This window comes from Rissa tridactyla, chromosome 1, assembly GCF_028500815.1.
Source record: "Rissa tridactyla isolate bRisTri1 chromosome 1, bRisTri1.patW.cur.20221130, whole genome shotgun sequence".
NCBI lineage: Eukaryota > Metazoa > Chordata > Aves > Charadriiformes > Laridae > Rissa > Rissa tridactyla.
Genome location: NC_071466.1, coordinates 73,079,623 through 73,107,524, shown reverse-complemented (window position 1 = coordinate 73,107,524; position 27,902 = coordinate 73,079,623). Strand labels below are relative to the sequence as shown.

General features: G+C 44.9%; 1 protein-coding gene across 1 annotated transcript in view; it reads left to right on the top strand.

Annotated features, from left to right (window-relative positions):
* Positions 1–27,902, top strand: part of NPAS2 (neuronal PAS domain protein 2) — a 108,337-nt gene that overhangs the window by 50,732 nt on the left and 29,703 nt on the right. Inside the window, exons 2-7 of the mRNA XM_054224846.1 lie at positions 1,707–1,760; positions 7,736–7,884; positions 11,032–11,123; positions 14,421–14,510; positions 20,202–20,322; positions 21,353–21,466. Of these exons, the coding sequence (XP_054080821.1) occupies positions 1,707–1,760; positions 7,736–7,884; positions 11,032–11,123; positions 14,421–14,510; positions 20,202–20,322; positions 21,353–21,466 (620 nt within the window). The remainder of the gene's footprint in view (positions 1–1,706; positions 1,761–7,735; positions 7,885–11,031; positions 11,124–14,420; positions 14,511–20,201; positions 20,323–21,352; positions 21,467–27,902) is intronic.

Genomic DNA, 27,902 nt, shown 5'->3' with positions numbered 1-27,902 from the left:
TGGCTAACTCGGCTGTTTTGCAAGGCCAAATAAATATCTGAAAAAAAAAATCTAAAACCTATATGGTATTATTTGTTATTTTGTTCTGCGTAATAGAATTTAGCGACTTAAATTTGCCAGTTATGACTAAAAAAGCTGCGACCTTCATATTTTCTATTTATGCCCCTCCATCAATGAGTTGAATGCCATGAAGTAGTAGCTTTACTCTCCAGTTAATGATCTGTGGCTTTACTTCCTCATTACACTCATATTTGATAAGAAATTACAGGGTAGTTTCATGTTCTTGGCTAACTGTTGAATAATGAGCAGGTGGAATATTGCTGTAAGAGAACTAGTAGCAGAAGCAGGGAATTTATCCACTCTTCTTACTATCAACAAGTTTTCACTCCTGGTATTTCGTAAAATGTTCTTTAAACAGACAAATATATGGGTGACTCATATGTGGAAAATACCATGGGCTTAAATAATGCCTAGCAACTGACTTCTCTCCTCCCCCCCCATCCAGTTTTATCCATGTCCTGCATGTTGAGGACTCATTAGAAATGAGAAACACTGATTTTTGAAAACAAGCATTATCATTGCCTCTCATTACACCGCCGCTCTGCAAATGACGCTTTGACAATATGCAGGGTTTGTAGCGGCATTGCGCTGCCGGTTTGGGAAATGTTTGTGTGGGATGCAGCAGCCCACGGCTTGTGTGCTCTGACATTGGCGCCAAGTGCCCTGAGAGGCTGCAGCACCGCGGGGCATCCTCCTCGGGCTGAAGCAGTTACGGCTCAAGCATCGCTTGCTCATAAGGCCAGGGTGCAAAGGAGGGTGGGCAGTGAGCTGGCGACAAATCTTTTTGAGGGTCTCAGCTTGGGCTGCTCTTGTAATTTTCCCTTCACCTTGCGTACGCAAATTTACTTAATTTACCCAGTTTACCCCCTTTTACACTGTGGCTTTATCAACACATCTGCTCAGAGTACTTTCTCCCCACAGCTCAAACTGCCGGAGCAATTGGGACTATAAACCTGACAGCAGGTCACAACATTTTGGTGGAGATCAGCAAAAAGAGTGATGGGGATGGCGAGGTCCCCATGCTTGGTGCCGGCACCTCCGGGCAGGTGCTCTGTCTGGGCTACGGGAGGGTTTATCCACAGTGCGGCTTAGGCAGCAGGATTTATGAGGACACTTTGAATTTGGGGTGTAATTGAGTATAGTTACGACCATCTCTTTGGGCTTCGGATCAGGGCCCACAGGAATGGATGAACAGCCTCCCAGTAGGATACTCCACCTGAGAGTCAGAGGCATCAGTGATGCTGGCTCTTGCACCAGGCATGGCTTTTGTGGGAACGTGGGGGCACTGAAAACTTGAGCAGACCCCCAGGGTTCATCCAGCCTGCAAGTGTGCAAACAGTAACCTCCACGCCGAAAAATCCCCCAAGAAGTGGCTGGTTTTGTGCTGTGCTTGTGGACCATGTTGTGCCTGGGAGCCTTGATCCCTGGCTGGAGCCCATAAGGCTAGCCTGGCGCTCAGGAATAACATTATCCACAATGGATGTTTCCTAAAATCAAGGGCTGTGTTATAAAGCACTGCTGACACATTTATCTGACCTGGATATCATCACTCTGTTATTAAAATGAAATAGAGCGACTCTGAGATTAACCTGCAAGTAGAGCTAACAAAATGACAATTCGTAATGATTCTCGCATTCCTTCAACAGAAAAAACTGCTTAGACAATCTAATGGATGAAGATGAGAAAGACAGGGCAAAGAGGTGAGCACTTTTTCTCTTATAACTCTCTGTTTAACTCGTGGTGGGCTTGATACTGTTTGTTGCCGCAGAAGCTGTTTTATCCATAATCAATTAATCAAAGAGAGAGAGAGTAAAATACAGCCAAGCACAACTTGAAAAACTGCCATCGCACAGATTCCTATTCTTGGCTACCCTGTAAGAAGAAAATAACGTAGCGATGTTTCCTGTGGAAAGTGTCAGAGAAGCCAAGGCATTGATTGTTTTCCTCACGTTACTGCAGAACACAAGAACTGAAAAAACCAACAACATACTCCTGCCACTATAATACATCATCTGAGCTTCCTGGGTGTAGAAAAATGTGGAGTTTTTGGAAAAAAAAAAATATTTTGCAAAAGTAAAAGAACTAAAAAATTGAGGGGTTTCCCCTGTTATGATGGTCATTTATTCAGCAATGCCTATCTCATGGTAATGAAAACACCCAGACGTTACGTTCAGAGCAGAGAAAGACCCAAAAAAGTGCTGTGTCAGCCCTAAACGGGCACAAACCTTTATTCACGTACATTCTGCACTCCATCACCAAGACCCTTTTGGCGGGAAATGGTTGTGAACACTTTGTGGGGAGGGGAAGCGTGTGTTTCAAGGCAGAAGACCCGTGGCAATAAAACTCTTAATAACTGTCAGCTCTGACTGGCATCTGCAGAAATGCTGTTTGGAAGCACTTGAGTGGGTTTTTTCTGGACGTGTTATCAATCCTGCAGCCCACGGTTTAATTGCTTTAGAGGGAGCCATGGGTTGCCTGCTTCTTTCCCCTTGGTTCCCTCTAATGAGAGTATTTCCAGTCCGGGCGCAACTAGTCGATCCAGTTTCATCTCTTTTGATTCCTTCTCCGCTTCTTTCCTCCCCGCAGCTTTTTCTCACCAATATAGGTCAGCGCAGGCTGCAGCCGAGCTCAACCATTCCCCTTTGCTCCCTCCTCTTCACGCGTGCACGCTCAGGCAGCAGAAGGCTTGCCTTTGCCACCGGGAGGAAAGCGCTGAGCTAACAGTCTCCCCTTATCCCTGTGAGGGGTGATCTGCTGAGGCTAGGGGTCTGCCAGCCTCCAGAGCCCCACTGCCGCCCCTCTTCACGGGGGGCTTCATGGATAGGAGAAGAAGGACATGGGGTGCAGCTCTGCATGTTGCTCTGCCCAACCATCAGCCAACCAGGCAGGCACCTGGGGCCAGGGGAGGAGGTGGATTTGGGGAAGGGATACCTCCCGCCACCACGCCGTGTCGCAAAGAGGTCATAGAATCACAGAATCACCAAATACCAGGCTAGAAGGGACTCAAGGGTCATTTGGTCCAACCCTTCTTGGCAAAAGCACGGTCTAGACAAGATGGCCCAGCACCCTGTCCAGCTGAATCTTAAAAGTGTCCAATGTTGAGGAATCCACCACTTCCCTGGGGAGATTATTCCAATGGCTGATTGTTCTCATTGTGAAAAATTTTCCTCCTGTGTTCAATTGGAATCTCCCCCGGAGTAACCTGTACCCATTACCCCTCATCTTTTCCACGTGACTCTTTGTAAAGAGGGAGTCTCCGTCTTCTTTGTAGCCACCTCTTAAGTACTGGAAAGTGGTGATAGAGCCTCCCCTAAGCCTTTTTTTTTCTCAAGGATGAAATAACCCAGTTCTATCAGCCTTTCCTCATATGGCAGGCTTCACAGTCCTTTGATCATCTTTGTGGTCCTTCTCTGGACCCTCTCCTGTCCACATCTTTTTTTGCGTAGCGGGGACCAAAACTGAACACTGTATTCCAGGTGTGGCCTGACAAGCGCTGAGTAGAGTGGGATAATGGCTTCTTTATCTCTGCTGGTGATGCCTTTGTTGATGCAACCCAGCTTTCTTTGCCCCAGGGGCACACTGTGCACTCATATTGAGCTTTTTGTCCTCCAGGACACCCAGGTCCCTTTCCACAGAGCTGCTCCCCAGGCAGGTAGATCCCAGCCTGTGCTGCACTCCCAGATTATGTTTTTCCAGGTGCAAGTCCTTACCCTTGTCCTTGTTTGACCTGGCGCTTGGGAGAGGGTGTAGCACAGCGGGAGGTGTCACGTTTCCCCAGAGCCCCAGCATCAGGGAAGGGGGGAGCAGGGGAAGGGAGCCCACCTTGCATCGCTGCTTCGCATCCTTACGGCCTGATTATCTTCAAGATATTTGTGTGCTAATTGTTTAAAAATCAAATGCATTAAATGAATCTATCTAGGACAAAAATAGGATAACACGTATCCTCGCTATCAGCGATTGTCATCACCATCTGGTATGGTTTTCATGCCGTTTGTTCCTGGAGGGAATTTTTGTTATACCCTGGGGCAGGCCTCTACCAAGGTGGATAAAAAAATTATAACTTTGAAAAGGAAAAAGGGAAATTGCTTCTTTAGACTGTAATTTTGCTTTTTAGAAAAAAATCTAAATTTGAAAATAAGTTTGAAATCATGAGAGGGTTCATGAAGGTCTAAAGTTACTACAGTATAGTGAAACCATTCAGATTCATTTAAAAGCTACATTTTTAATTCCAAAGCTTTAAAGAGAGTCAAACCTGGGAGAAGCCATTGGCTGAACGTTTTGCTGTTGTGCGTTGAAAACTGAGGACTCTCATCTGTCCGTGTCACAAGGGAAATGCTTTCTTTTTTTTTACTTCTATTTGGTATAAGGACTGGGTACCTCAGTGCTGAGAAACACGAGTGGGTAAAAAAAGCCAAGAAAATTGTTCTCTTCTTTCATTTTCTAAGTATAAAGTAGGTGAGACTGAAACTTTATGGATCTAACTCTTTGGGGATGGACTTAAGCCAGCATCTGGGCTTCTCAGGTTGGAGAGACACATGCACACCATTTACTTTCTGCTGCAATTTATTAGGCACATACGGCTTGTATTATACAGACATGCGAAAAGGATCCACCCTCTACCAAGGAGAGGCACCTGCACTCCCACCCCTGGGGCAAATGTTTAGTATTTGGCCAAGATGCATAGCTATTCCTTCACAAGACTGGTTATTTTAAGTCCCATTCCGCATCCTCTGACTCCCCAAGGCACTACGTCACCCCAAAGACCCTGGGACTAAAATGTGGACATGATGGCACCATACATGGGAGCACTGAAGACCTCTTTGAAGTCTTCTGATCTTCTGGAGACCAGAAACCATCATTTTATCTTCAGTTCTTTAATGCTAGACAAGGTTTATTTTGTTTTATAATTTCATTAATTTCAAACAAAAAGGGTGTTTTGTGTGCTTTTTTCTCTATCTGCTTTTCTTTTAGTTTGCTTTAATAGTAAATTATTTTAAAATAATTTTTTGCAACTCAGTTGAATTCCAAATTGCAACGAAAACCAGCTTGAAGTGAACCATCAGAAAGTGCTTAATAAATGAGGACTGCCACTTGCCATTTTCCACTCCAATAAAAAGTAAATTTAAAAATCTGAACGAAGGTATGTGATACAATTACTTGCTTTGATGCATATATAACTTATCTCATTGGACAGCGAAAAGAAATATGAAATTTAGTGTAAAGTCACATTTCATTGTATATCAGCAAGGTATAATGTCAGCTAATAGTCAGCAAGTGTCAGTCTCTCTTTAAGACAACAAGCAGCAAATATATAACAGAATAAAAATGGCTATTTAGAACACATTTTAAATGGGTGATTTTGATCATTATGAATTCAAGCTGTCCTGTATTGCCTTTAGCTGTATTCACTAAAAATCCAGATCTTATTCATACTGTGCCTCCTTCTTCCCCTTGGATATGCCATGGTTTTTTGGAGTAGCAAAGAGGGAGGAGAACTGGGATGAATAGTATGGAATTAAGACAGAGACTGTTTTGGCTTACTGTAAATGATATGCCCTAGCAGTGAAGTAAGGAAGGCTAGGGAATAATCTTCCAAGGGAAGTGATGAAAACTGCATTATTTAAGACCTAACTGGACCGAACAAAGCAGATACAACTGTGCAGGGGCACTTTAGATGACCTAATTGGGGGGGAAGGGGGTGTCTCATTTTTTTTCCTTTTTAAGATCTTACTATGATCATCAATTCAGACCTTGGTAGAGTTACTTCCACTAGCGGAGTTTTTGTATTTCCTTTGTGAATAAAATGTCAAGTGTTAAAAATAGATACCTTATATTTCTGTCAAGGCATCCTTATTTTTTGGAAAAAGCAACACTATAGATGGCTGGGGGTTTATTTTATTTTCAGGGATATCAAGACCCTTTGAGCTTAAAATGAACGGAGGATTGAATTACGAGGAAGTAAAATGTTGATGTTCTTAACGTCCCCTTGAACTGCACAGAAATAGGATAAGGCTGGAGCTTTTCACATCTTGTTCTGACAGCCTTTTGCACTGTAATAAGAACAGGCTGAAATCAGTCAGGCAGTATCCACCCAATCTCTTGTGTTCAAAGCTGTAAAATAATCAAGCGTTGGCTTCTATCCAGCGTATCTCCAAGTGTGTTCAGGGTTGAGAGCAAGACAAACAAAAATTACCCCTCTGTCAGTAGGAACATCCAGAAGCCTCTGCAGTGATTTCTCTGCTGAAAATGTTTATTGCCATCCTGGTCCTTGGAGGGGGATGTAGATGCTGGGCTAAATTCTGCTCTGATTTTCAGCAGTGTGCATCCAGAAGCGCATATGAGGTGCAGCAGAGTTATCTGGGACTGAGAAACTCAGAGTGAGAACTGGCCTCTTGGCTTTTCTTTCCTGTCCACACGTAACCAGATTTTTAGATCTTTACGTAATTAACAAGGCAAATATTGACTGCTTTGAGGACCTTTCAGAAGAACAAACAAACCTTCTGGGTTATATTTATTTCTATTTTCAAGTGGCTACAGAAATCTGGGTGATACCCTTCAAGTAGAATGATTGTCGTATTTACGGGAACAATTCAGAAAACACTTGCTCGTGTATAGGTTGACAAATAATTTAAAAAACAAAAAAAGCGCACACGCTGAAAAGATTGTCAACAGCATTATGGTGGTGTCAAAACACCCAAAATGAAATGGGGTCCTTTCTTCCTATGAGCTCTTCAAACACAGGAGCAGAAGCAGGCTCTCTCTGAGGAGTCTACAAGGTAAACGGACAAGACTGGTGAAAAAAGCTGCAGAGTCCCCGTTTGACACCCGAAGAGTCAGGGCACCACGACCTTAAGCAATTTGCCCGGTGGCACACAGAGATTAGGGACAAGCAGGGAACCCCTGTTAGCACTTCTGAGCCCCCAGGTGCGGGAACACATCCCAGCTTCAGACCTGGTCCATGCTGGGATGAGACATGCTGATGCCCTCCCTCCTGCTTGCCCTTGTCACCTTGGAAACGAGACTGAAGGAGGTGGCATGTGAACTAGATGGGAGCTGCAGTAACCTCTACTCAGGTCCCTGATCTTACTGACTGGAAGACAGCAGCCTGATTCCTCTCTGTAAGCCAGCTTGGAGGTAACCTGAGGACTTGTGACCCAAGCAGGCGGGCCCCTCTAGGTGGACCCAGCTCCAGGGCAATGGCTGAGCTGCAGGACTGGGGTCCCTCTCTCCTGTCAAGACTGCACAGATGGGCACGACCCATAGTTTTACTAGTCCCCACTCTTCTTTACGGAGAAGTATTTCCATTTCTTCTTGCTCTGAGTGCCTCCTCAGAGGCTGCATGAACTTTCAAGAGCCTGTGTATGGAGGCTGGAGATGGACAGAGCTGCTTCACTTACAGGCTTAATGCTGATCTGAAAGGCTTGACCCGAGTGTCTAGAGGCAGCACAGGTGGGTGAGCAGAGCCTCCATCTCCCCGCTGGACTCTAAAAGGGACCCAAAGACAAGAGCAGGAGGTAGGAACAGTCGCTTCCTACTTGTGTCTACAGCTTTGCTGGAGGCTAGTGTCAATCTTCACATACTGAGGCACACAGCAAGCTTATTTCTAGGTGTATACATTGCAAAGAGCAGGTACCTTGGTCTGCTCATCCTTTTTTTTTTTTTAACCTGTCTACAGGGCTTCGCGTAACAAATCTGAGAAGAAGAGGCGAGATCAGTTCAATGTTCTCATCAAAGAGCTCAGCTCCATGCTTCCAGGCAACACTCGCAAAATGGACAAAACTACAGTGCTGGAAAAAGTCATTGGCTTTCTGCAGAAACACAATGGTAAGATTTACTGCAGATATTCATGCACTTGCCAGACAGTTACAATATCCTGTTTCCTTCAGTGATTATCAGAATGGCTCAGGGGCCTAAAAGTGCCAACATAGGGTGGTTGGGGTTTTTTCTATCTCATCAAAAAAGACCATTTGCAGGCACTGTGCTGCCCAGATCCATCTCCTTGGCTGCTCTTTAGTCAAGGATGACTCTCAACCTGCTAGAGAAGGGGGTGAATGTCAGGAACGGAGGGAAGGCGGACAGCAGTGCCCTGCAGCGCGTGCGAAGAATAGAGATGCTTTGAACAGGAGAGATTTGGGGCCAGAGGGAAGATTCCCTCCCTTGAAATTTGCAGTATTCTGAGCAGCAGAAGAAAGCATTCGCCCCAGCTTCTCTGCAGAAAGATGCAGGGCAGCAATCTGTTCAGCTCCTCAGCCGACTGCGTAGGACTCAATTTTCTACAGTAAGCAGAAAACCCAGACCAGAAAAGACCCCAATTTTTGAAGTCGGTTTCGGCAAATTGCATCCACAGACAGCTGCTGTGCTTCCCCCAGTTTGCACAAGCAGAAGCTACGTCAGATTTGCACAGCGTGCAGCTGCAATGGCAAAGTTCAGCCTCAGAGAGCCAGCAGTTTAGTTTTTAAAATGCACACAGCAGTGACAACTAAGTCCCTTAGACATATGCCCTCACAGAGGGCAGAGGAGGTTTCTGACCCTGCTGATCTAGTCTGGTTGGTCTAGTTTCCAGTCGGCGAGAGAAACATGCACTGTGGGGCCCCTGATGCGTGGACATCCGCCAGCAGCGGACAATTGGAACGCTTCTCCCTTATAAATCAGGGCACTGGTTTAAAATGGGACTCTCTTGCTCTGCTCCTGTGAGGAAGAGGCTTCAGCAGGTGACCGTGGGGAACGTCCCTGGCCCCACAAAGCAGAAATGGCTCTTGCAAGCTGATGCATCGCATCACCAGGCTCACCTTCGCTCATCCAGCACCTCCTGTCCTCGCTCCCTGGAGAGCTCTGGGTGAAACGGAAAAGATGATGAAAACTCTTATATCATGGCTCCCAACATAACGGAGTCACAAATGTCAAACTTATTGAGGAAATAATTATAGTGGTTCTGTTGTTAGGGCGCAGTTTCTCCTTAAATGAATTTCTGCCACAGACAAGATGATTTCATACAGGAGGGCACGACTAGGACATCTCAAAGTTTAATAATTGCATATACCTATTAAAAAATGACAGTAATAACGTATCTTTTTTTTTTTATCTGCCCAAGGCAGAGTACAGGAGGATGCGAATATGCTCAATTATAAAGCCAAGCAAAGAACAATCACATGAGATTTGAGTAAGTGTAGAGAAGTGTAGCTGATAGCCCAAATAATTTACTCCAAAAGGCACTTAGTTTCTGGAAGAACAACTAGGTAAAAGAAAGCTAACAGTCACAAATCCTTCCCCAGCAATTGGGTCAAACTGTGACTGGTTTTGTGCACTTGCTAAAAAAAGCAAATGGTGTCTATTTTTAAACTAGATTAGTACTCACGCAATACAATACAAAGCATCAGCCTTTAAAAATGTTGATTATCTTCAGCATACTTTGGATCTGGTTTATTCAATTGTATTTCTCTTTCGTTTAGTAGGCTAAACTAAGATTTTAGTTATAACAGAGGAGGAGGTCAATTTTCAGATTTGTTGCTACATAAACAGCCTCCTTCTTTATAATCCAGAGAATCTCCCAAAGCTCAAGTAATTATTCTGACAGTCGCTGTTTCACGTACGTCAGCTTTTCCAAGCTATGGATCTGCTGAAAGTATCCTATATTCTGAGACTATGTAATAAAAATCTGATTGGGGCTGATCTCTCTTTTTCCTTACTCTGGTTTCTGAAACCTCTGTATAAGACCATGGGGGCTTTGGAGAGCCACTGGGCTACCAGTGACAGCCCCCAGCAATGCAGAAAGTGAGTTAGACGAGCTGGTAGAAGCAGACGGCTGCATCTCCACTAATAAAACCTGAACCAAGGCTTTGATTTCTTTCTAGGTGACAATACGAACAGGCACTGGTATAAATTTACCGTCCATGATATCATTTAGCCATTTGCATTTCTCTGGCCAGTTTGCCCGTGTGCTCTGAATAGGGAGCGTTGGGTATTACATGCCTCTGGAAGTGTTAATCAATAGGATTAATTAGCAGGCGGCGCCGAAAGAAGAAGACAGGCTGTGCCCAGCATCCCCTCACTCCCAGTGCTGAATGAGGGAGCACTCTTCGGCAAGCAGAGAGAGCAGCGAACAAAACCAGCACAAGTCTCTCTAAATTCTAAGATCTGTCCCCTAGAACACTGCCTGACAAGCTCATTAATGCATTATTTGGGTGGAGCTAACACGGGTGGCTGGTTTTTGAATGAAACAGCTCATCACGGTGCATCCAGCTGCCCCTGGTTTCAGTGCGAAGCGTGACTTGTTACCCCGCTGCCCCTGCACCCCGCCACAGAAAGCCCTAGGGGACCGAGCATCCTCAGGTTGGCCAACAGCGGGGCAAAAACCCCCCCGGTGTCTTACACAGTGTGTCTTACACTGTCTTTTCATCCTCAAAGGCTGAGAGCACGGGGACCCTCCTCTCCAGGCAGGATTTGGGATGAGATGCCAGTGCTCCAGTGCAAACGCTCATTTTGGAGAACGGAGCAATAACTCTGCTCTTCGGGGTCACGGCACTTTGAGGCTCCTCTGAAGGAGTTTTCTTGCTGCTTCCTATTTGGGGCAGAAGCTGTAGGTTGCACCTTAACTCCCTGGCGTCCTAATTCTGAAGCTGTAAATTGTAAATATCAATTTGAGACGTGCTAATCCTTGCTTGATTTTCATTTCATGCAAAGTGGTTTTATCTTTTGATCAATAGGTAAGTAATGCTGATTGAGGCCAATGGCTGTGTGAATACAGGCTCCCACTGAAGTCAGTTCAAGCTGAGCTGAGTAAAAAAAGAGGAAAACATTGCAGGATTGGTCCCAGTTTAGATAGTCGTTATTGTCTCTGTATGCAAAACACATACTTGAAAACTGCATTTTTGAATATAAAGGTGACTTCTGTCTTTTCATAGCAAATCATATAGGCTTGCAAGATACAAGTTTTTTTTTAATCTTAAAAAATGAAATGTTTTATTTGTCTAGAAGTCTCGGCACAGACGGAGATCTCTGAAATTCAGCAGGACTGGAAGCCTTCATTTCTCAGCAACGAAGAATTCACGCAGCTGATGTTGGAGGTGAACACGCTTATATACCTTTCCTGATTTTGTCTAGCAGTCGTGGAAATGCCCACGCGTCTAGAATAAAATGCCATCTGCAGTTCCAAAAGAGGAGGTTTCAGGTAGGGCTGTATTTGAGCGTCAAGCAGAGTTGTCACTGGGACAAGGGACCAGAGTCCCCACGTGTTGCTCTTCACTCCCGGCGGTGCCGTTGCGCTGCGCTGCCGCAGGCTGCAAAGCTGCGCGGGGATTCCTAAGAAATGCAATCCAGGGGAGAGATTCAAGTCACAGGTCACATTTTATTTTTACAAACCGAGGTGAGGGAAAGGGCACGTGGCAGTTTTTCTCCTGTTCTTGGAAGGCGTTATTGCTACTTAATATTTTTGCAAGACTAGCACCTCAAAAGCAACAGCATCACATCCCGCCAGTGCTAGGTGCTGTACGAGCACATAAAACCTGACAGCTCCTCTTGGTTTGATACAGTTAATACTTCCACTCTAGCGATTTCCAAGGCCCTTATCAAACACTTTTTATTCTAACAGGAGCAGGGTTATTTTGCAGCGATAGTTTTAAAATTACCTTTAAATTATACCATAGGTGCTTTTAATGCTGGCAGGGATTTGAAGGGAGGTGACTCAATGGCATTTATGTAGGTTCGAGATGAAATGCAAATGAGCTGCTAAAATGTATTTTTCTCTCTCAGTAACAGCTAGAACCTTCTTTAGCAAGGATCTTCTCCCATACTAAACATGTGGAGGTTGCATTGCCCGGCTGTGTCCTTTGGGAACAAGCTTTTCCTCCTCCCACAAATGACATGAACATGGGGCGCGATCCGGGCTCTGCCTGCAGGCCCAGGGAGGGATGCCGGGGAAGCAGCCTGACCCACCAATGGGTGACACGAAGCCGCGGCATGTTGCTGTCCCCCAGGGGCTGGTGGTCCCTCAGCCTTTGCAGTTCGTTGTGATGAGACTCCCCTGGTTTGGCATGAAGAGAGGCTTTGCTCACGTTGCACCATCAACCCCCAATTCCCATCCCAGGGCACGGGAACTTAACATACGTAACTCCTGCAGTCTGCACTGAAATATTTCCCTCGGATAGCCATAAATTGGCAGTTGTCTTAACCTGCCGGGCCTTTGTTGATTCTACTTGTGTGCCACACAATTTTAGATTAGAACAATCGCTTTCAGTTTCCCAGCTTATAAATCACCTTCTTGCTACTGTGATTTTCCATGCCCTTCAAGATAACATTGAGTATTGGGATGTCCTGTTGAGCCAGCTGTTCATCATTCTCTTCTTTTTCGCCTTTCTACTAATCTTACTTTATTAAGATTTGGACAAGACTGCTTGAAGTTTTTCCTGTCCTGTTATTAAAAGATGGGAATGTTTTTTTCAAGCACTAATTCAAAAGAATCAAAGCATAATTGGCTGTGGTAATACATCAGCTTTCCTGAAAATGGCCTTTTTTTATGCCATTTAAAAGGCTGTCATCAAATTACAGAGGAGCTATGTTTGTCCATCTAGGACTCTTGCAGTAGTAAAATCTTTGAAGAGGGATATGCCATCTTACTGTTGGAAGGACCAGTTGCGAGTAAACAAAAATAGAATTATGTATGCATACATTAACTTGATTTTACCACAAAATTCTGATGTGAGTCACTTTGTATAATTTGCATTGGATATGAAATAAAGACTTGATTTTTAAAAAAAAAAAAAAACAAAAAACAACCAACAACCTTCACCATAGTAACATGCACAATCCAGCTGCCTTGTAAAACCACTGCTCTCGTCTATGGGTTAACAGCTATCTTGCTTTTTTAGCAAACAGCTTGAATGTACTGCACTAAAGAAAAACATATTCTCTGCACTTAACAAAATCAAACTAACTATAGCAGCTGGAGGGTTTTCAGAGATGCTAAACACACGCTCTTCTACTGGGGTATAAGTTATTGACCTGCTTTTCAAAGGATTGTAGCACCAGCAGATTCCCATTGACTTAAATAGTTGCGGGTGCTCAGCGTTCTCTGGAAAAAGGAACATATGTTTGTGTCTTTATTCAAGGCTTTGTGTTTTCCTTTTTTTTTTTTTTTTTGAGAAACAATTAGCATTTTCCAGTGTTCTCAGAATTCTTTCCCTTATTGAAGTCAGCCGGGGCCGGGGGGGAAGGGTGTGCTGCGGCTCACAGGATCAACTGCTGGTCTGGCTTGGAGGCACGCCTGGGTTTGCAGTAAGGTTGTGTAGCGCCGCGGCACCCTGCTCAGGCTGTTTGCAGTACACCTGTCTCCTCAGCAGCTATTGCCCCTGGGCTCGAGTCGCACTCTGCTCTGACTCAGTCGTGCTTGCAGGGTCCGTGATGCTCAAATCCCACCGGCATCACCAGGTCACCAGTGAACTGACAGGGAAGACCCAGACCTGCTCCTCTTGAAGGCATTGGGAGCTTCACCAGTGACTCCTCTATTACCACAAGAAGGTTTTAATACAGTCTCTGGGCACCTACTGTTGACTCTTAATTTTTGGAGGGGTTCTGCTCAGAGTAGGGGAAATGTTGCTTTAGATCTGGAGATTTACCTAGATTTAACTTTGAACAATATTTAGCTCAAAACTTTGCAGCCCAGACTAAAGAAGAAACTAATTTTGAAGGTGAAATTGCTCCTGTGCAGAGGATGGGGATAAGGCTGACATTCCCCTTCAGTCCTAGGAGTGAAGGGGCTTACCTCAAGGTGGCACCGAAGTGAGGAAGAAATCGTGCGGAAGGGTGACTTTCTCTTGGAATGAGTAATCTAATACCATGACCTTTAAAATAAATCACTCAATTAAAACTCTGGCTAAGGATTATTTGATCATTTGCATTGCGTTTACTTACATGAAAGCCCAGTAATATACAACGTTACATTAATACAAACTGAGATTTATGGGGTTTGCAGGGAAGTACCATTTTGAGATAGGACCACATCCTTTCATCGTCCTTTGATATTTACACAGAGCTCAAATGTTCATTTTAATAACTTCCAAGGGATCCAGTCTTAGTCATTTTGCATTATTAAAATGTGTGATTAATTTAAAAACTGAGACATGAAATGTTCCTGTGAGCCCTTTGTCGCTTCAATAGTAGGTTTTGCTAGACTACAAAGAGCGTTGTAAAAGTTAAATCAGACTATGAAATCAGAGCATTACTGTTCTGCAACTAGAGATAACGTTCCTACAGCTCGATGACAATACGGTGCTGGAGTCAAACAGTTTTGATCAACACGCAATGAGACGCCCTGTTTACACCCCTCGTTCCTATTAAAACCCTCTCCACTTGTCTGTTTTCCTTAGGCATTAGATGGCTTCATTATAGCAGTGACCACAGGTGGAAGCATCATCTACGTGTCTGACAGCATCACACCTCTTCTAGGGCATTTACCGGTGAGTAATTAATTCTGGCATTGGCTTTTCTGCTACACATCCTAGGATCGGGCCCTGCATTTTCAGCAGCAGATGCAAAAGGGTGGTGAGTGGGTGGTGTTTTCCTGAAAATGCGGTGAGGAGCATTGTCCCTGCGTTATGCTGGGCGCTGCTGTTGATCAGCTCGCTTCTCTCTCCGTCTGATTCATACCCTTCAGGATTTTTGTTGCTATGAGGCACTTCGGCTTGAATGGAAAAAGCTCTGCGGGAATGCTCTGGCCAGGGGAGGGACAGGGTGACCTGCCTGATCTTTTCCATCTCTGATTTCTAAGCTAGCAGAGAATAGCACCAGTGCCGCTGGCAGCCCGGCGAGGAGCTTGTTAAGGGCCTTATTCTCCTCCCACGGAGGCAAAGGACAAAAAAACGCCATTGAATTCAGAGGAGTGGGAGTTAGCCGTTGGCTTAGCTGTGCTTTCCCAAGAGGAAAGCTCCCGGGAGATGCTGGTGGAGCCGATGCTCGGCGCTCGGGTCCGGCACATAGGGCTTGTTTTCTCCGGGAGTGTGAGACAGTCCTGGGTGCGCTGGCTTGGGCTGGAGGAGCAGGGCAGAGGGACTGCTCCAAGCCCTGTTGCTAAGGCTGCTCTAGGAGAAAGAGCACAATAATTAAGGATTAATCCTCACACTCATTTTTAGTAGCTTGGTCTCAAATAAATACATGCCACCCCCCACCCCCCCAGCCACGTTCTTAGGAAAATTACTGTTCTTTTTCTCTCATTTACTTTTTCACCGAATACGTGTTATGTTTTCCACCCAGACAAATGTATTTCACACACACTGCCTTGCTGTAATATGAACAAAAATTATTTTCTTCTGAGACGAAAGGAACTTGATGAAAGGCGGCAGCTCCTGGTAAACGCAAGAATATTGCTATGCAACAACAACTGAATCTATCTATATCACTTTTCTTTAATCCTCAACAGTTGAGAAAACCAGTAGTTGACTATTTTCTGATATTTACCTTCACTTCAAAGGCAGAGAAAGCCCTGTCCTGCATGCAGTCTGCTGGGTCTTCATACACTTACCGATTTCCATGGAATTTCTTTGTCTTTCATGGTTTGGGGGTTTTATTGCTAGCCTTTGCAAATACTGATTCTTAGTGGGGACAGTAGATCTGCTGTGGGAAATTAGTGCTCTTCAAGAAGACACGTTTCAGACCCTGTGCCTAAAACCTTAAGCCCCAGCTGAACATGGATGGATTCAGGTTCATAATTCCTGAGTTGGGCCATCAGAGACTAAATTGGTTTTCCCTCCCAAAGTCATGCCTTGAGTGATAATTTTTGCCCAAAACTGGGACAAGGATGGTTGTTATTTTTTATTTGCAGAGAAGCAGCACAGAGCAGCCCAAGCCAGGGACAACCCTGCTGGGGCTGGAGGTGGGGCAGGAGTTCCCACAGACCTTCTCAGAGCTTATGGAGTGATAATGGTTAACAACTGCCCCACCAGCCCATGTGTGCGGAGTGACTGGGTGCCTCCCAGCGATCACAACTGAGCAAGAAATAAAGGCTTCTGCCTGCCCGAGGTCGGCAAATCGCTAGGGCCATGGGCAGAGACCCAGCCGAGTGTGCAGTTAGGCGCGCAGTGGGCATTTTAGTCTCATGCTGCCCTTTCCATACGTCTTCTTAAGTTTTAGAGCTGATCAGAGTGGTATCTGGAAAATCTGTGATGTGACTTACTTTGTTTACCTCCAGGATCTATTTGTAAGCTAAAATCAGTCACTGTTTGAGGGACAAAGTAACAATTCTTTTTCCTCTGTGACTGCAGGGGGAAAAAAATGCTCTGCAAATCTTCTGCTTTGAGCACTGAAAGGGAAGCAAAACTGGGCAAAACGCAGAGCAGGGCTCTCTGAGGGCCCCTATCAAGAAATCTGATGTATTTTCTTTCATTAAAATCATGAAAGACTCTGGTGCTGAGAACAAATATATCCAATTCTCTTTAATATAGCTTCCCTAAGTTCCACGGAGTATTTTCAAACACAAACTTCCTCTGTTGTAATTCTAAATAGTTTGTTGTTACAAGATCTGGAGGCCAGTTGATGTAAAGAGAGGTTTAGCTCACATGGTAAGATTGACTAAAGTTGAAGTGAAGTAAACTCCTGAAAAACTGGTCACAACTCATAGCATTTGCCACTCAGATGGTACGCTATGACCCCAGCGCTGTGCAGATCTCTGGAGGAGGGTCCTCCCTGTCTCTTCTTGCCTGCTTTGCTGAGTGAAACAGTTAAACACAGGCAGCAGAGTGACCGTTTCCAACCCGCGTGAGGAGATGCAGCTTTCTCATGGACGTTGCCGGTCCATGGACTCAGGCAGAAGGTGCTGCACCTGCTCACGAACTGGGAGAGCGGTGCCCATCTCACCCAGCTTTAGTCCCGTAGCCGGAGGGTCCGCGCTCAGCACCTGCCCACGTGATGGCCCACGAGGGTTGGTGGGGAGGTGGTTCTCCAAAGGCAGGAGGACCCTGGCAGGGCTGAGCTTCTCCTTGGGGGAATTATTTCTCCCCAGGAGCTCCCCAGTGGAGCTCAGGCAGCTGCTCTGCTGTTAAGTTATATGTCAGCGTGGAAAAATCCAGGGCATAGCACCTTATAGCGTACGAAAGTTATGCATGCTGTGTTGCCGTTACAGGGTTAGCAGTGGGCAGGGGTGCAGGATATAGAGATTGATATTGGGGGCAAATCCCAGCACACAAGAGCAGAGCTATCTTGATTTTTTCGGGTTGATGGGAAGGAAGCCTGTCTCCTTTGCAGCCCTCCACCTTCCCATTCCTGCAGTGACCGTGCTGCTCAGTTCCCCTGCTTTTTTTCCCCACAGCGGGAATAACTCATCATGTTTCCTCCTCACCACCCCAAAAAGAAATGAAAAGGTGAGGAAGGAGCTCCATTTTGGAGTATGGCTGTTTCGTTGTAACTGCACAGATATTTAAGCTATACATCAAACGATTACAGAACTTGTGGTGAATTTACTGTGTATTGTTTTTAGAACAGACCAACATCCACGGATGCAAAGCTGTTGTTTCTTTGCCTGCCGTAGCTACCAGGGGTAAATACTCAGAAGCGTCTGTTAGCGGGATCCACAGATTCCAAGGCGCAGAATGGATTCCGAGCTTAGCAGCATAAATATGCATTAACATAGTTCATCTAACCACTCTACCCACGGTCACTGTAATTTATCTTTTATCCGCTTTCCCTGTCTCGTTCAGCAATGCTTTGTGGTTGTGTCTGCCAGCGGGGCAGAACTGCCCACTGCAGAATAATTAGAATAATTAGACAAAGCTGCAAACTGTTCCCCTCCAACCGATGCATTTTTGTCTGTGATGATCAAATTTTGTCCATCTCTCTGGTCACCTTTTTGCCATGGCACCAGATGTCTGCTCTTCGGGTCTGGTGCAGAATTGGCTCTGAATAGCTTGCCTGGCATTTCCTACAGCTCCAGGGAGACTGTGGAATATTTGCTTCCTTCTCTTTATTTGACCTGTTGATGTATTCTTGATTGACATATTGATTCAAGGACATTGTTGGAGTCTTGATATGTACAAGATCCAGAAATTCTGTTCCGTGCTTTACAGGTGTGCCTAACCTCTGCGGGAGGCAAGAGTTGTGAAACACAGTAAAAAGTAGATACCTTATCATTTTTTTCATATTCACTTAAAAAAAAATGGCATTCCCTAACAGAAAACATGCAAACCAAACATTAGAGTCTGGATATGGTACATGATAGTGGTAAAAAATATAAATGCCAGGGCTTGTAAATCAATGAAATCCTGCTCAGGGCAGGAGGTTGCTCTGAGGTGTGTGTGGAACAAAAGTCTGGCAACTCCTACCATAGACACCGTCACAGGCCTCTGCTGCTATCCCTTTAAATGGAAATGACATTGGAAAACTGATAATAGGTTTTGAATGTGAGCTTGGTCACAATACGGAGACAAAAGGTGGTACGTCCTCAGGTCACCGAAGAAGCAATAATGTGTTTGAGGAGTGGTGACAGCTCACATCTAGTCCTCCTGCAGCTACTGCTGAGTGGATGTTAATTAACCCCCATGAGACTTCTGTGAAACTGGTGGATAAGTATCATTATCTAACATTTACAGGTAGAAAGGGAATGAGAAGGAAAAATTACTTTTCTGAGGCTGTACCACAAGCCTTGAACAGGACTCACCACTGCAGTTTCCCATTAGGTGTTCTTCCTTCATATGCCCAAAATTACATGAACAATGTACTATATTTTGTGTAAATATAATGTTTATATACATGTATCTATAAACTGAATTACATGAATATCAGTAGGATGCATATTAATAAGATGTATACTGAAGTCACAAAAGTAATTTTCAAGTATTCATCACAAAAGGAATATTCAAGTAACGAGCACATGTAATACTTACAATTGAATAATCTAAAGTAATGTATTATCGCATCAAGATAAGTGTGTAAAGCATAGCGCTCAGATTTTCAAAGTGCACTCGATGCATTTCACTAGTCTAAACAGGAATTCCACCCAGAACAGCAGGCATGGGTGGAAAGCAGAGGGAAACCAAAGCACAATCTTAAGTAAATACATAAATAAATGATGATGATTAATAACTCGCCAGTCTCATACAGGGCTAACACATTTTCAACACGACTATACAGTGTGATAGCAGCTGCTCTGGCGACACACGAAGCTGTGTCAGCGTGCCAGCTCAGCCCGAGGTAGTCTCAAGTGGGATGGACGTAAGTCGATGCCATTAGAGGGTCACTTTATCTCAGGACTTGCTTTCAGATACGCTCTTCTAGCGTTAGGTTAGCCACCATGCCAAACACAGTGAGACCTTCCTCTTCACAACCCTGTGACAGACTCTTTGTCTTCTCCATCCTGGGCTGGGCGCGGCCTTTTGCACAAATCCATCTCCTCTTTCCATTCCCAAATCTCAGTACCTAGATTTCCGATGGATTTCAGGTCTGTGCCAGCTGACCGTGGCGCTGGGAGACATCTGGGTATCCAGCCCGTGGCTGGCCAGAGGGCTTGTGCGGGTGGCACCATGAAATCCCCCTCCCTGTGGACTAACTACTGCTGCTGCAAACCCACATCCAGACTGGGGAGTCTCCTTCTCCCTGCTCCCACCTGCCAGGATGTGGGGAAGGGGGAGCAAGGGCTGCCGCCTCAAGGGCACTTCCCAGGAGCCCAGGAGGTCCCCCCAGGGAGGGGCTGGATCTGGGACCGACCCAGCTCTCGGGGCCAGTGGCCCAGGGTGACTCCCAGCCCCGCTGCTGCAGCTAGTTGGGTTTTGCTGGGCAGAGAGCAAGCTCCAGTGATCCACAACAGACCTGTGCATGGCGCTGGTGAGCAGAACGGGGAGCCAGGATCCCATTTTCCATCTCACTCCCAGGTCTCGTCATTTAATTGTATGGACATACCCGATGCATCTGGTGGTCCCTGAGAAACATTAGAGGAGCATCGCCGAGTGCTGAGAATTGAGCTGAGAACTGAGCTGAGAACTAGCCCAACGGGAAGTGGCGACTTGGTTTGCTTCCCCCTGTTTTAGGCTTTGTCAGGGGCCCCTGGAAATCAGTGGGAAAACTGTCAGCTGCCCCAGGCTTCATATCCACATTGCTGCGCATCTCTGCAAGTGTTGCTCATTGTGATACTTCTATTTTTCTCAAAGGTTCCTTTTTCTTTGCAGTGTGATGTCTTGGATCAGAATTTGTTAAATTTCCTCCCAGAACAAGAACATTCAGAGATTTATAAGATGTTATCTTCTTGTATGCTTATGACAGATTCTGCCTCATCGGATTACCTAAAAAGTAAGTTTTGTTTTATCTTTCCCAGTAAATGAAAAAGCACGGGCAGGATGAAAATCTTCTCTCAGAAAGAGTTTTTTATGTGATGTGCAATATAAAACTTAGGTTCATAGCCTTTTAAAAAGATCTTGCTACCTCGAATGACCCTTTGGTACTATTTTTAAATGAAACTCATTGCCTTTATTCTACTAGGCTAAGACTACTTGCAGTTCTGTTAATTATTAAATATTGTATCTTTTGAGACAGCTAAGGAAAATAGGTTAGCCGATGGAAATTGAGAGTTCGCCTGAGACAAATCACATCTTAATTGATATTTCAGCCTGTTCAAGTAAGATGCTGTTCAGAGATGTGCTGATGTCACACGCCTTTGGTTTGCATTATAGTCGAAAAGTAAAACCATTGTAATTCTTTTTCAAATTGAATTTTGTTTTTCTTAAAAACCCTTTTACTTGCCTCACCCTTATTCACTCTAGGAGGTAAGAGGTAGGAAACCAGAAAACACACCTTAATGTAAGACGTACAGCTGCCTAATCTACTGTATATACAAAACCTGCAGCTGATAGCTAATATGCCAAAGCTAATTTAATAGATATTTTGAGGTAATTAGGCACAGTTTTCCAACACAAGATGTAGAACAGCTGTGAGTCGTGAAAAGCCTAAATAGCAAAAAAGCTATAAATGAAGGATCCGGCTCTCTCCTTTGCTACACCGGTGCTATGGCAGCGTGAGCCCTGTGATGAAGGTGGTGTAAGAGGAGGGCGAGTCCGTGTCGAAGGCTGCCCCTGCGCTGCCGGCAGACAGGACCCGCGCCCGGCGCTGAGCATCCCACATCCCTGCGAGGCGCTTCCTTGCAGAGGCTCCGGCCCTGCAACGTATAGCACTGCAACGTATAGCACGTCGGTGTGTAGGACTTTGAGTGGTGACAAGCTGCTCTCGTGCTGCCTGTTGCAAGATTGGGGTTGGAAGGCACCGTTGGTTGTGTTTAGCTTAAATAGTATATTTATTTCTTCTTCTTCTTCTTTTAACAATCCAGCTGACAATGAACTAGAGTTTTATTGTCATCTTCTGAGAGGAAGTTTGAACCCAAAGGAATTTCCAACATATGAATACATAAAATTTGTAGGAAATTTTCGGTCTTACAGCAATGGTAAGCTTTAATTGTTGTATAAATGTTACTTTAGCTGTGTAAAATAAAATATAAGTATTGCTCCATTGAACAAGACAGGCTTTTAAATGAAAGGACTATTTTTAACATTATGGGGTAAATTTTGCTTCATGTGGATCTCGCAGCTGATTTGCAAAAGCTGGACGAATACCTATGAAGAGTGAAATTGTGTTAGTTGCTTTTGTTATTGCCCTTCACCTGTTAGCAGTGATCCTGGACTCTGGGTAAGTTTGCAAATAATGACAGGTTCGGAGGAGGGTTGGTTTGTGCTCGCCGATGCTGTGTGCTAAGACCACACCTACTAGCTAAATAATAACCTTGCTACCTTATCTGCTGGCTTACATGAAACACAGATTCTGTGCCAGGGCTGATAATCTGCCAAATCTGCCAAATCTGCCCTCTCGCCCTTCTCTGCAAAGATCTGGGGAAAGGCGGCAGCGCCGCGTGCTGGAGTGCCTGCACCCACCGCCCCACGCCACTGCCGTCGGAATGGCTGAGGATGCTTCCACCCGCCGCTCTCTCCAGCTGCCATTTTACGTTCCTCTCCAGCACTGCAGAACACAATAGTCTCAAAAAAATAATAAAAACAAATTAAAAAAAATTAAAAAAAAGGAAAGAAATACAGTCAGCATAGTCGCTAATGCACCACAGTCAGTCCAGGGAAACCATCTTTCAAGTGATGAAGAGCAGATTTCCACCTCACCTGTTCCCTAACAAACAGATTGCTGCACGGCCGTTAGTGTCAGAAATGAAATACTCTTTTATTACTTTCCCTTCTCCTGCCTGCCCAAGTTTGCCTTAGTTACTTGCCTGATTGAACTCCAGAGTGGCATTTCCAAAGTTGCTGGTATTGTTCCAAATAGGTCATCCTCAGCAAAAAAATTCCCCACCGTGCTTTCCAAAAACTGCATGCCACACTGCGAAAAAAAAAAAAAACCCACGTCCCTGTCCCCATTTAACTTTCTGCTCTTGCTCCACATGACTAGAATAGAAACGGACGTGCAGGATGCAGATACGTATCTCTTGTTTGGTGCCATCTGATTTGAGGCTTTATTTGTATAAAAAACTGTAACTGCCTGGATGCTTTCTAGTTTGAATGAAGCGAAATGCGGCTGCCTGACAGACGCACGCACCAAGCTGTTCTGTTTTCTAGAGCAGAAACCGGATTTCAGGTGCTGACTCATAAGGATACATTTCTACCAGGGGAATTTCTGATCCATTTTCTTCAAGGATTTTCCGCCTTTTATTTTGGCCTGACCTTAATATTGCCCTCTTACCCGTTAGGATTTCATATCCCAGCATTTGTTATCAGTGGCTATTTCTCAGAAGAAAGATAAAACTTGCATTACAGATATCTTCTCTAGCTTAGTGCATATAAACTAAATGGGAACATACTGATTTCAGAGGACACCAGATCATTTTCCAAAGACCCCAGCTTACAGCTTTCTAATGAGACATGTGCTTTCTGTTTCAATTTTTTTTAAGATCTTTTTTTTCCGTTGTGCCACCTTTTTCTAAACCTTCCACTTCATTTTGTCTATTCCACTTTCTTCCCATCTCTGCTGCAGTCTGACCCTCGGGTGGATAGGGAGGGGATGGCCCTTGCCATGGTTGCCTCCTGGCCCCCTTCCCCTCTCCCCGTGGCAGAACGGCAGCTTTCCCATCCCAACTTTAGTTTCCCCAGCTCAGTGCAGAGGCCGGTGGAAACAGTTGCTTCACCAGTGCGTCCCCAGCACTGCTCCCCCTTGGCCGGGGGTCACCCCCATGCCCCCCCTCACCAGCCTGGCTCCTAATCCAGCCACAAAACCACCTCCCAGCAAAAGTGGAATCAAGTGCACCGGACTCGCGATGTAGCGGCAGCAGCAAACTGGGAGCTGATAACCTTGGGCCAAGGACAGAGTGAGCATCTGGAGGAGGGTGCAGACCTCTGAAGCGGCTGTCCTTAGCTCCACCGGGCTTCTTGCCGCCTGCACCCTCAGCAAGGCATGGGGGACATCAGCTCAAGCGAGCAGCGCATGAACACAGCCACCCTTTGGGCAGCTTTCCAGCCCCGGGGCTGGGGACAAACGGCTGTGCTTTGGCACAGGGACTTGTGGCAGGGACACCTTTGAGCATCTGATGCGGGCAGCGGTGGGGCGGGTTACCACCTCTGCTTGGCCAACCACACCTCAGGGTACCCCATTAACAGGCCCTGTCCCCCCAGACCACGCACCCCAGGGCTGTCACCTGCCGGACCTGCCAGTAATTGCTGTCTTCTTCCTCCCATTAAATAAATACCCATTCTCCAGGTGTGCGGGCAAGCGGGCAAGAAAGACAATGTTGGGAAGGAGGTGGGGAGAGACATAGCGCTCACAGGGCAGCACTCATCCTACGTGCGTAGGACCAGCTGGCCCCAAATCCTGCTTCTTGGAGGTGTTTGTGGAGGAAGGAGGCTAAGCTAAAGAAAAGAGTTAGCTGGGGGAGAAAGACAGAAATTGCAAATTAAGCTTAATTAGCAGGAGATGTTCCTTATGAATGTATTCAAGAATGCTTTTCCCTGTAGCTTTTCTCAGCAGCGGAAGTGTTAGCATGTTTTTACACATGGGAGACTGATACAGGATGTTCTTCTCTAAATACAAATCTCTGCTGTTCCTTTTTAGCCACCCAATGCCAAATCCTACCTTTGTTTCCAATGGTTTGCTGAGTAGACCCTGAGTCCTCCCTGCCTGCCTGTTCCTGCCACAGGAATGCCGGAGACTCTGGGGCCAAGGAAGCTCTTTTATCCCTGGGCAGGCTCTGTCCCATCAGGATACATAACTATTCCATTCTCATTAATGTAGGGTCATGGCAGTGACAGTCCTAACGAATCTTTCACCTTCTCAGTTAACCTTTGCTAATGTTTTGAAGAACTGGTAGGTCCTTTTTTGCCCTCTTTAACAGAAATGTCACTAGCTTTATTCTACTTCCACATAACCTTTAACATAACCTCTCTTGAATTATCATTTTCTTAGGCTCATTTTATTATTGTTCATTGCTCATATAACGGTGGTGCTTGGGGGAAGGGGGTCATGCGTGCTGGGGTCCCAGTCACCTTGCCCCCTTCCCTCCTCCCTCATACCTTCTCCGTTAATCGCATTGTGACTTATGGCAGAGAACATCATATAGGGATGGGTTTGAATGGATTAATTTGAAGGACCGAGACTTAGAAAGCCAGTTAGGGGCTTAGCTGCTCTCCCTAACTTTAGTGGGAGCTCTGGGGCTTTAAAGGCCATTGTACTGAGATGCCAAAGAGAAATTTTTTTTCCGCTAAAGTAGAACAAATACCTGGTATCTACCAAGGTGACTTGTCACCAGGATTGCTGTCAGGGAGCCAGATCACACACAACCTACATCGAGCCCATGCTAGTCCCCCAGAGGAGCAGTCACTGGCATCTTTCTCCATCCCAGAAGGGGCAGGGAGATGCATGTGCAGCTCCCAGAAATTGCCCAGGAAAGTTCCCAAAGCTCGCGGCATGCGTTCAGTCTTTCAGCAGATCACCGTCCCTAGAGCTCGTGGGCTCGGCGATAGCTGGAGGCTAGAGGAGCTGCACAGGGTTAGCAGGAGGGTCCACGCTTGGGCTGTTCCTGGGGATGGTGTGCGGGAAGCTGTACTCTGTAACCCCTGCTGCAAGGAGATTTCTGCAGCTCTGTCTACACCGGGGATGTGACACGAGCCGCCTGCACATGAGTGAAACCCCCCAGCTCCTCCTCGAATTATCTGTGCCCAAGCGAGAGCAGCCGAGCAGCGAAACTGCAATGCGAGCCGTGCGGAGTGACTGCATGAGTCACTGGCTGTGCTAAATCAAATACAAGAGATTTGATTTTCCATTTGGGAGGATTATATAATCATCATTAATTAAGCTTCAATGAGAAAAGCAGGCCTGTAACCTGACGTGAAGACTCAGTAGTCCCTTGAGAGGAGGGGACGTGGCCCATGGGCCACTCAGAAGAGGAAGGTGGAGTTCCCTCTTTGCCTCCGCGAGAAACACCTGCTTGCTCTCAGAGCATAAGGGGTTCTGTTTGTTTTTTTTTTTTATTTTATTTGCAAATAGGAACTCTTTACAATATTTTTATATATTTCAGGTTCTGGTCCTGTAGTCCAGATTTTAACAAGAGAGATGAATATATGCAAACATCTGAGGGAGCCGAGTGCCATCACTGTACCTGTTGACCAGTAGTACCTGATAAGGGGCAGAGCCATTTCAGCATCACCAATGAATAATGCAGTGGCTCCCATCCAGTTTTGCCCGAGGGCTGAGCGGGGAGGCAAGTAATAAAGATAACCCTCAAAAAAATCCAAGGAAATGCTTAGCTCCCGGTATAAAATGTCAAATTAAGTGAGAATAAATTATTTTACAAAGCCGCTTAATACCTCACTGTGATAAGAAAAGATAAGGCAGGCTGGATTTATCCCTCCTGTGAAAATTGTTTGTACGTTTGTAAACAGAAAAAGATCTCTCATAATTATATAACCAAATATTGGCTTTGGTATCCTATTTCTGAGGTGACATACTTGCTTTAAAACTCCTGAAAGGGACAAAGGCAGCAACTTGCCTTTCAAAGTTCACCAACAGAAAAAAGGACCACCAGCATCTTTTAAAGTGGCAGATCCGTCCTTTCATCCAAAATGCCTGAAGTGTTCCTCTTAAAAGGAGGAGATAACCGTTACGTGAAAAGAGTTCCTGATCGAGTAATATAATTAAATATTATAGTGGAATTTAAAACACTGCATTTTTGTTCCCAATTACATGGAAACTCGGGAAGTATCTGGTTACTGGGTGCTAATAATAGCAGATACTCTACTGTTAGCTGATATATCTCTTAGAGATAAGAATAAGCATCAAGAAAATTATTACGCTGGGGAGAAAAAAAATAATCTTTTCACTCTCAGAACAATTAATTCAATCTGAATTCCCTTTTAAAGGAAATAATAAATAGATTTTTACAGAAGATACATTGATCTTGAGCCTCCATAAGCATATGCAGAAACATCTGATAACAAGAACAACTCAAACTGACATGAGTGTTTTGATCAGAACTGACAGCCACATATTATTATTTACTATTAACGATATCGTAGAAGCCGCAGCTATCAATCTGCAGTGCTTATGCTGGGCTCTCTATGGCCACTTAAGAAGAAAGGCACCATTCCCGTTCCCAAAGAGTTTACTTGGGGTTCACATCAACACTGGATGGGGAGGGAAGAAACAGGAGGAGGAAAGAGGAGAGAGCAGACTGAAGTAGACAAGCGATCTATGGACACCGTCACTGTTACTCACCCAAAGCTACTGAGTGCAGTCTGGCTTCCCACTAGCACTTTAGATCTCTTCATTATATATATTAACTGCCGAATATTCTGTTTATCTGTGGTCTGAATGTATTTACATGTAACAAATCTTGATTTTATTCTTCTGGTCTGTTTGGCTTGTATTTTTTTTGAAATCGCTGTTCAGTTTGTCTGACAGTCACTAAGGCTGGTTCTTCAAACATTAACGTCTACTGACAAAATAGGAAGAAGGGATTTCTTCTCTCAAATGGCACAAATGAGAGGCTTGCTGTTATAGGAAGAGTATGTTTTAAACATCCTAAGTTAAAATAAGATGACCGAGCAACTGACTGCTGTACTATTATTAACTGCATAATGTGGCATCTGGGGTTTTTAAAATGTGTTTTCATTCATTTCATGTGGCATGATTTATATCCCTAAGGATAAAAATCTTTTTGTCTATGGTACTTAAGAGCTTAGTTCCTTATATATATTACTTATTTTTAACATCTTGTCCTTAGTGTCCTGGTCTTTTTTTAAAAAAAACAAAACCAAAAAAACAACAACAAAAAAACCTGCACATAGGCAAATCAGTTTCTTTCTATCTTCTTATATGATAGTTGCAGGTAACCTAATACTTCTACAAAACAATTTTGCGGTAGCTCTAGGAGCAGCAGGTCTGATGGGTAACCACAAACCCTATTAAAAATTATGCTAAGGAGCATCAGCTAACTGATATATCTGAGACAACTGTTTCATCTTTCTTACTATGTATTTATCTTTGTCACACGACCTTCTAATTCCCTGCTCAGGATATTTTGTCTAGATCATTTAATTGTGAAGCTCACATGCCCTCATTTACCCGGGTCCACCTGTTTATAGCCAGCTTAACGTTTTCATCAGATGCCTTCTGACAAAAGCACTCCAAGACCGGTATTTGACTTCTAAATGTTAGTATTACCCCAGCCTCAGATTTCATCCTGTATTTTCCATTCCACTCTTTTTCTGTGGTGCTCTCAGAAAGCTTGCTACTGAACTCTGCTACTTCAAGATGTTGTGTGTTTCTTTTAAAGAGACTTGGAGAATTATAAAGTATGATTTTTCAGAGGGCACGCTTTAAAGATTATGCCAGGA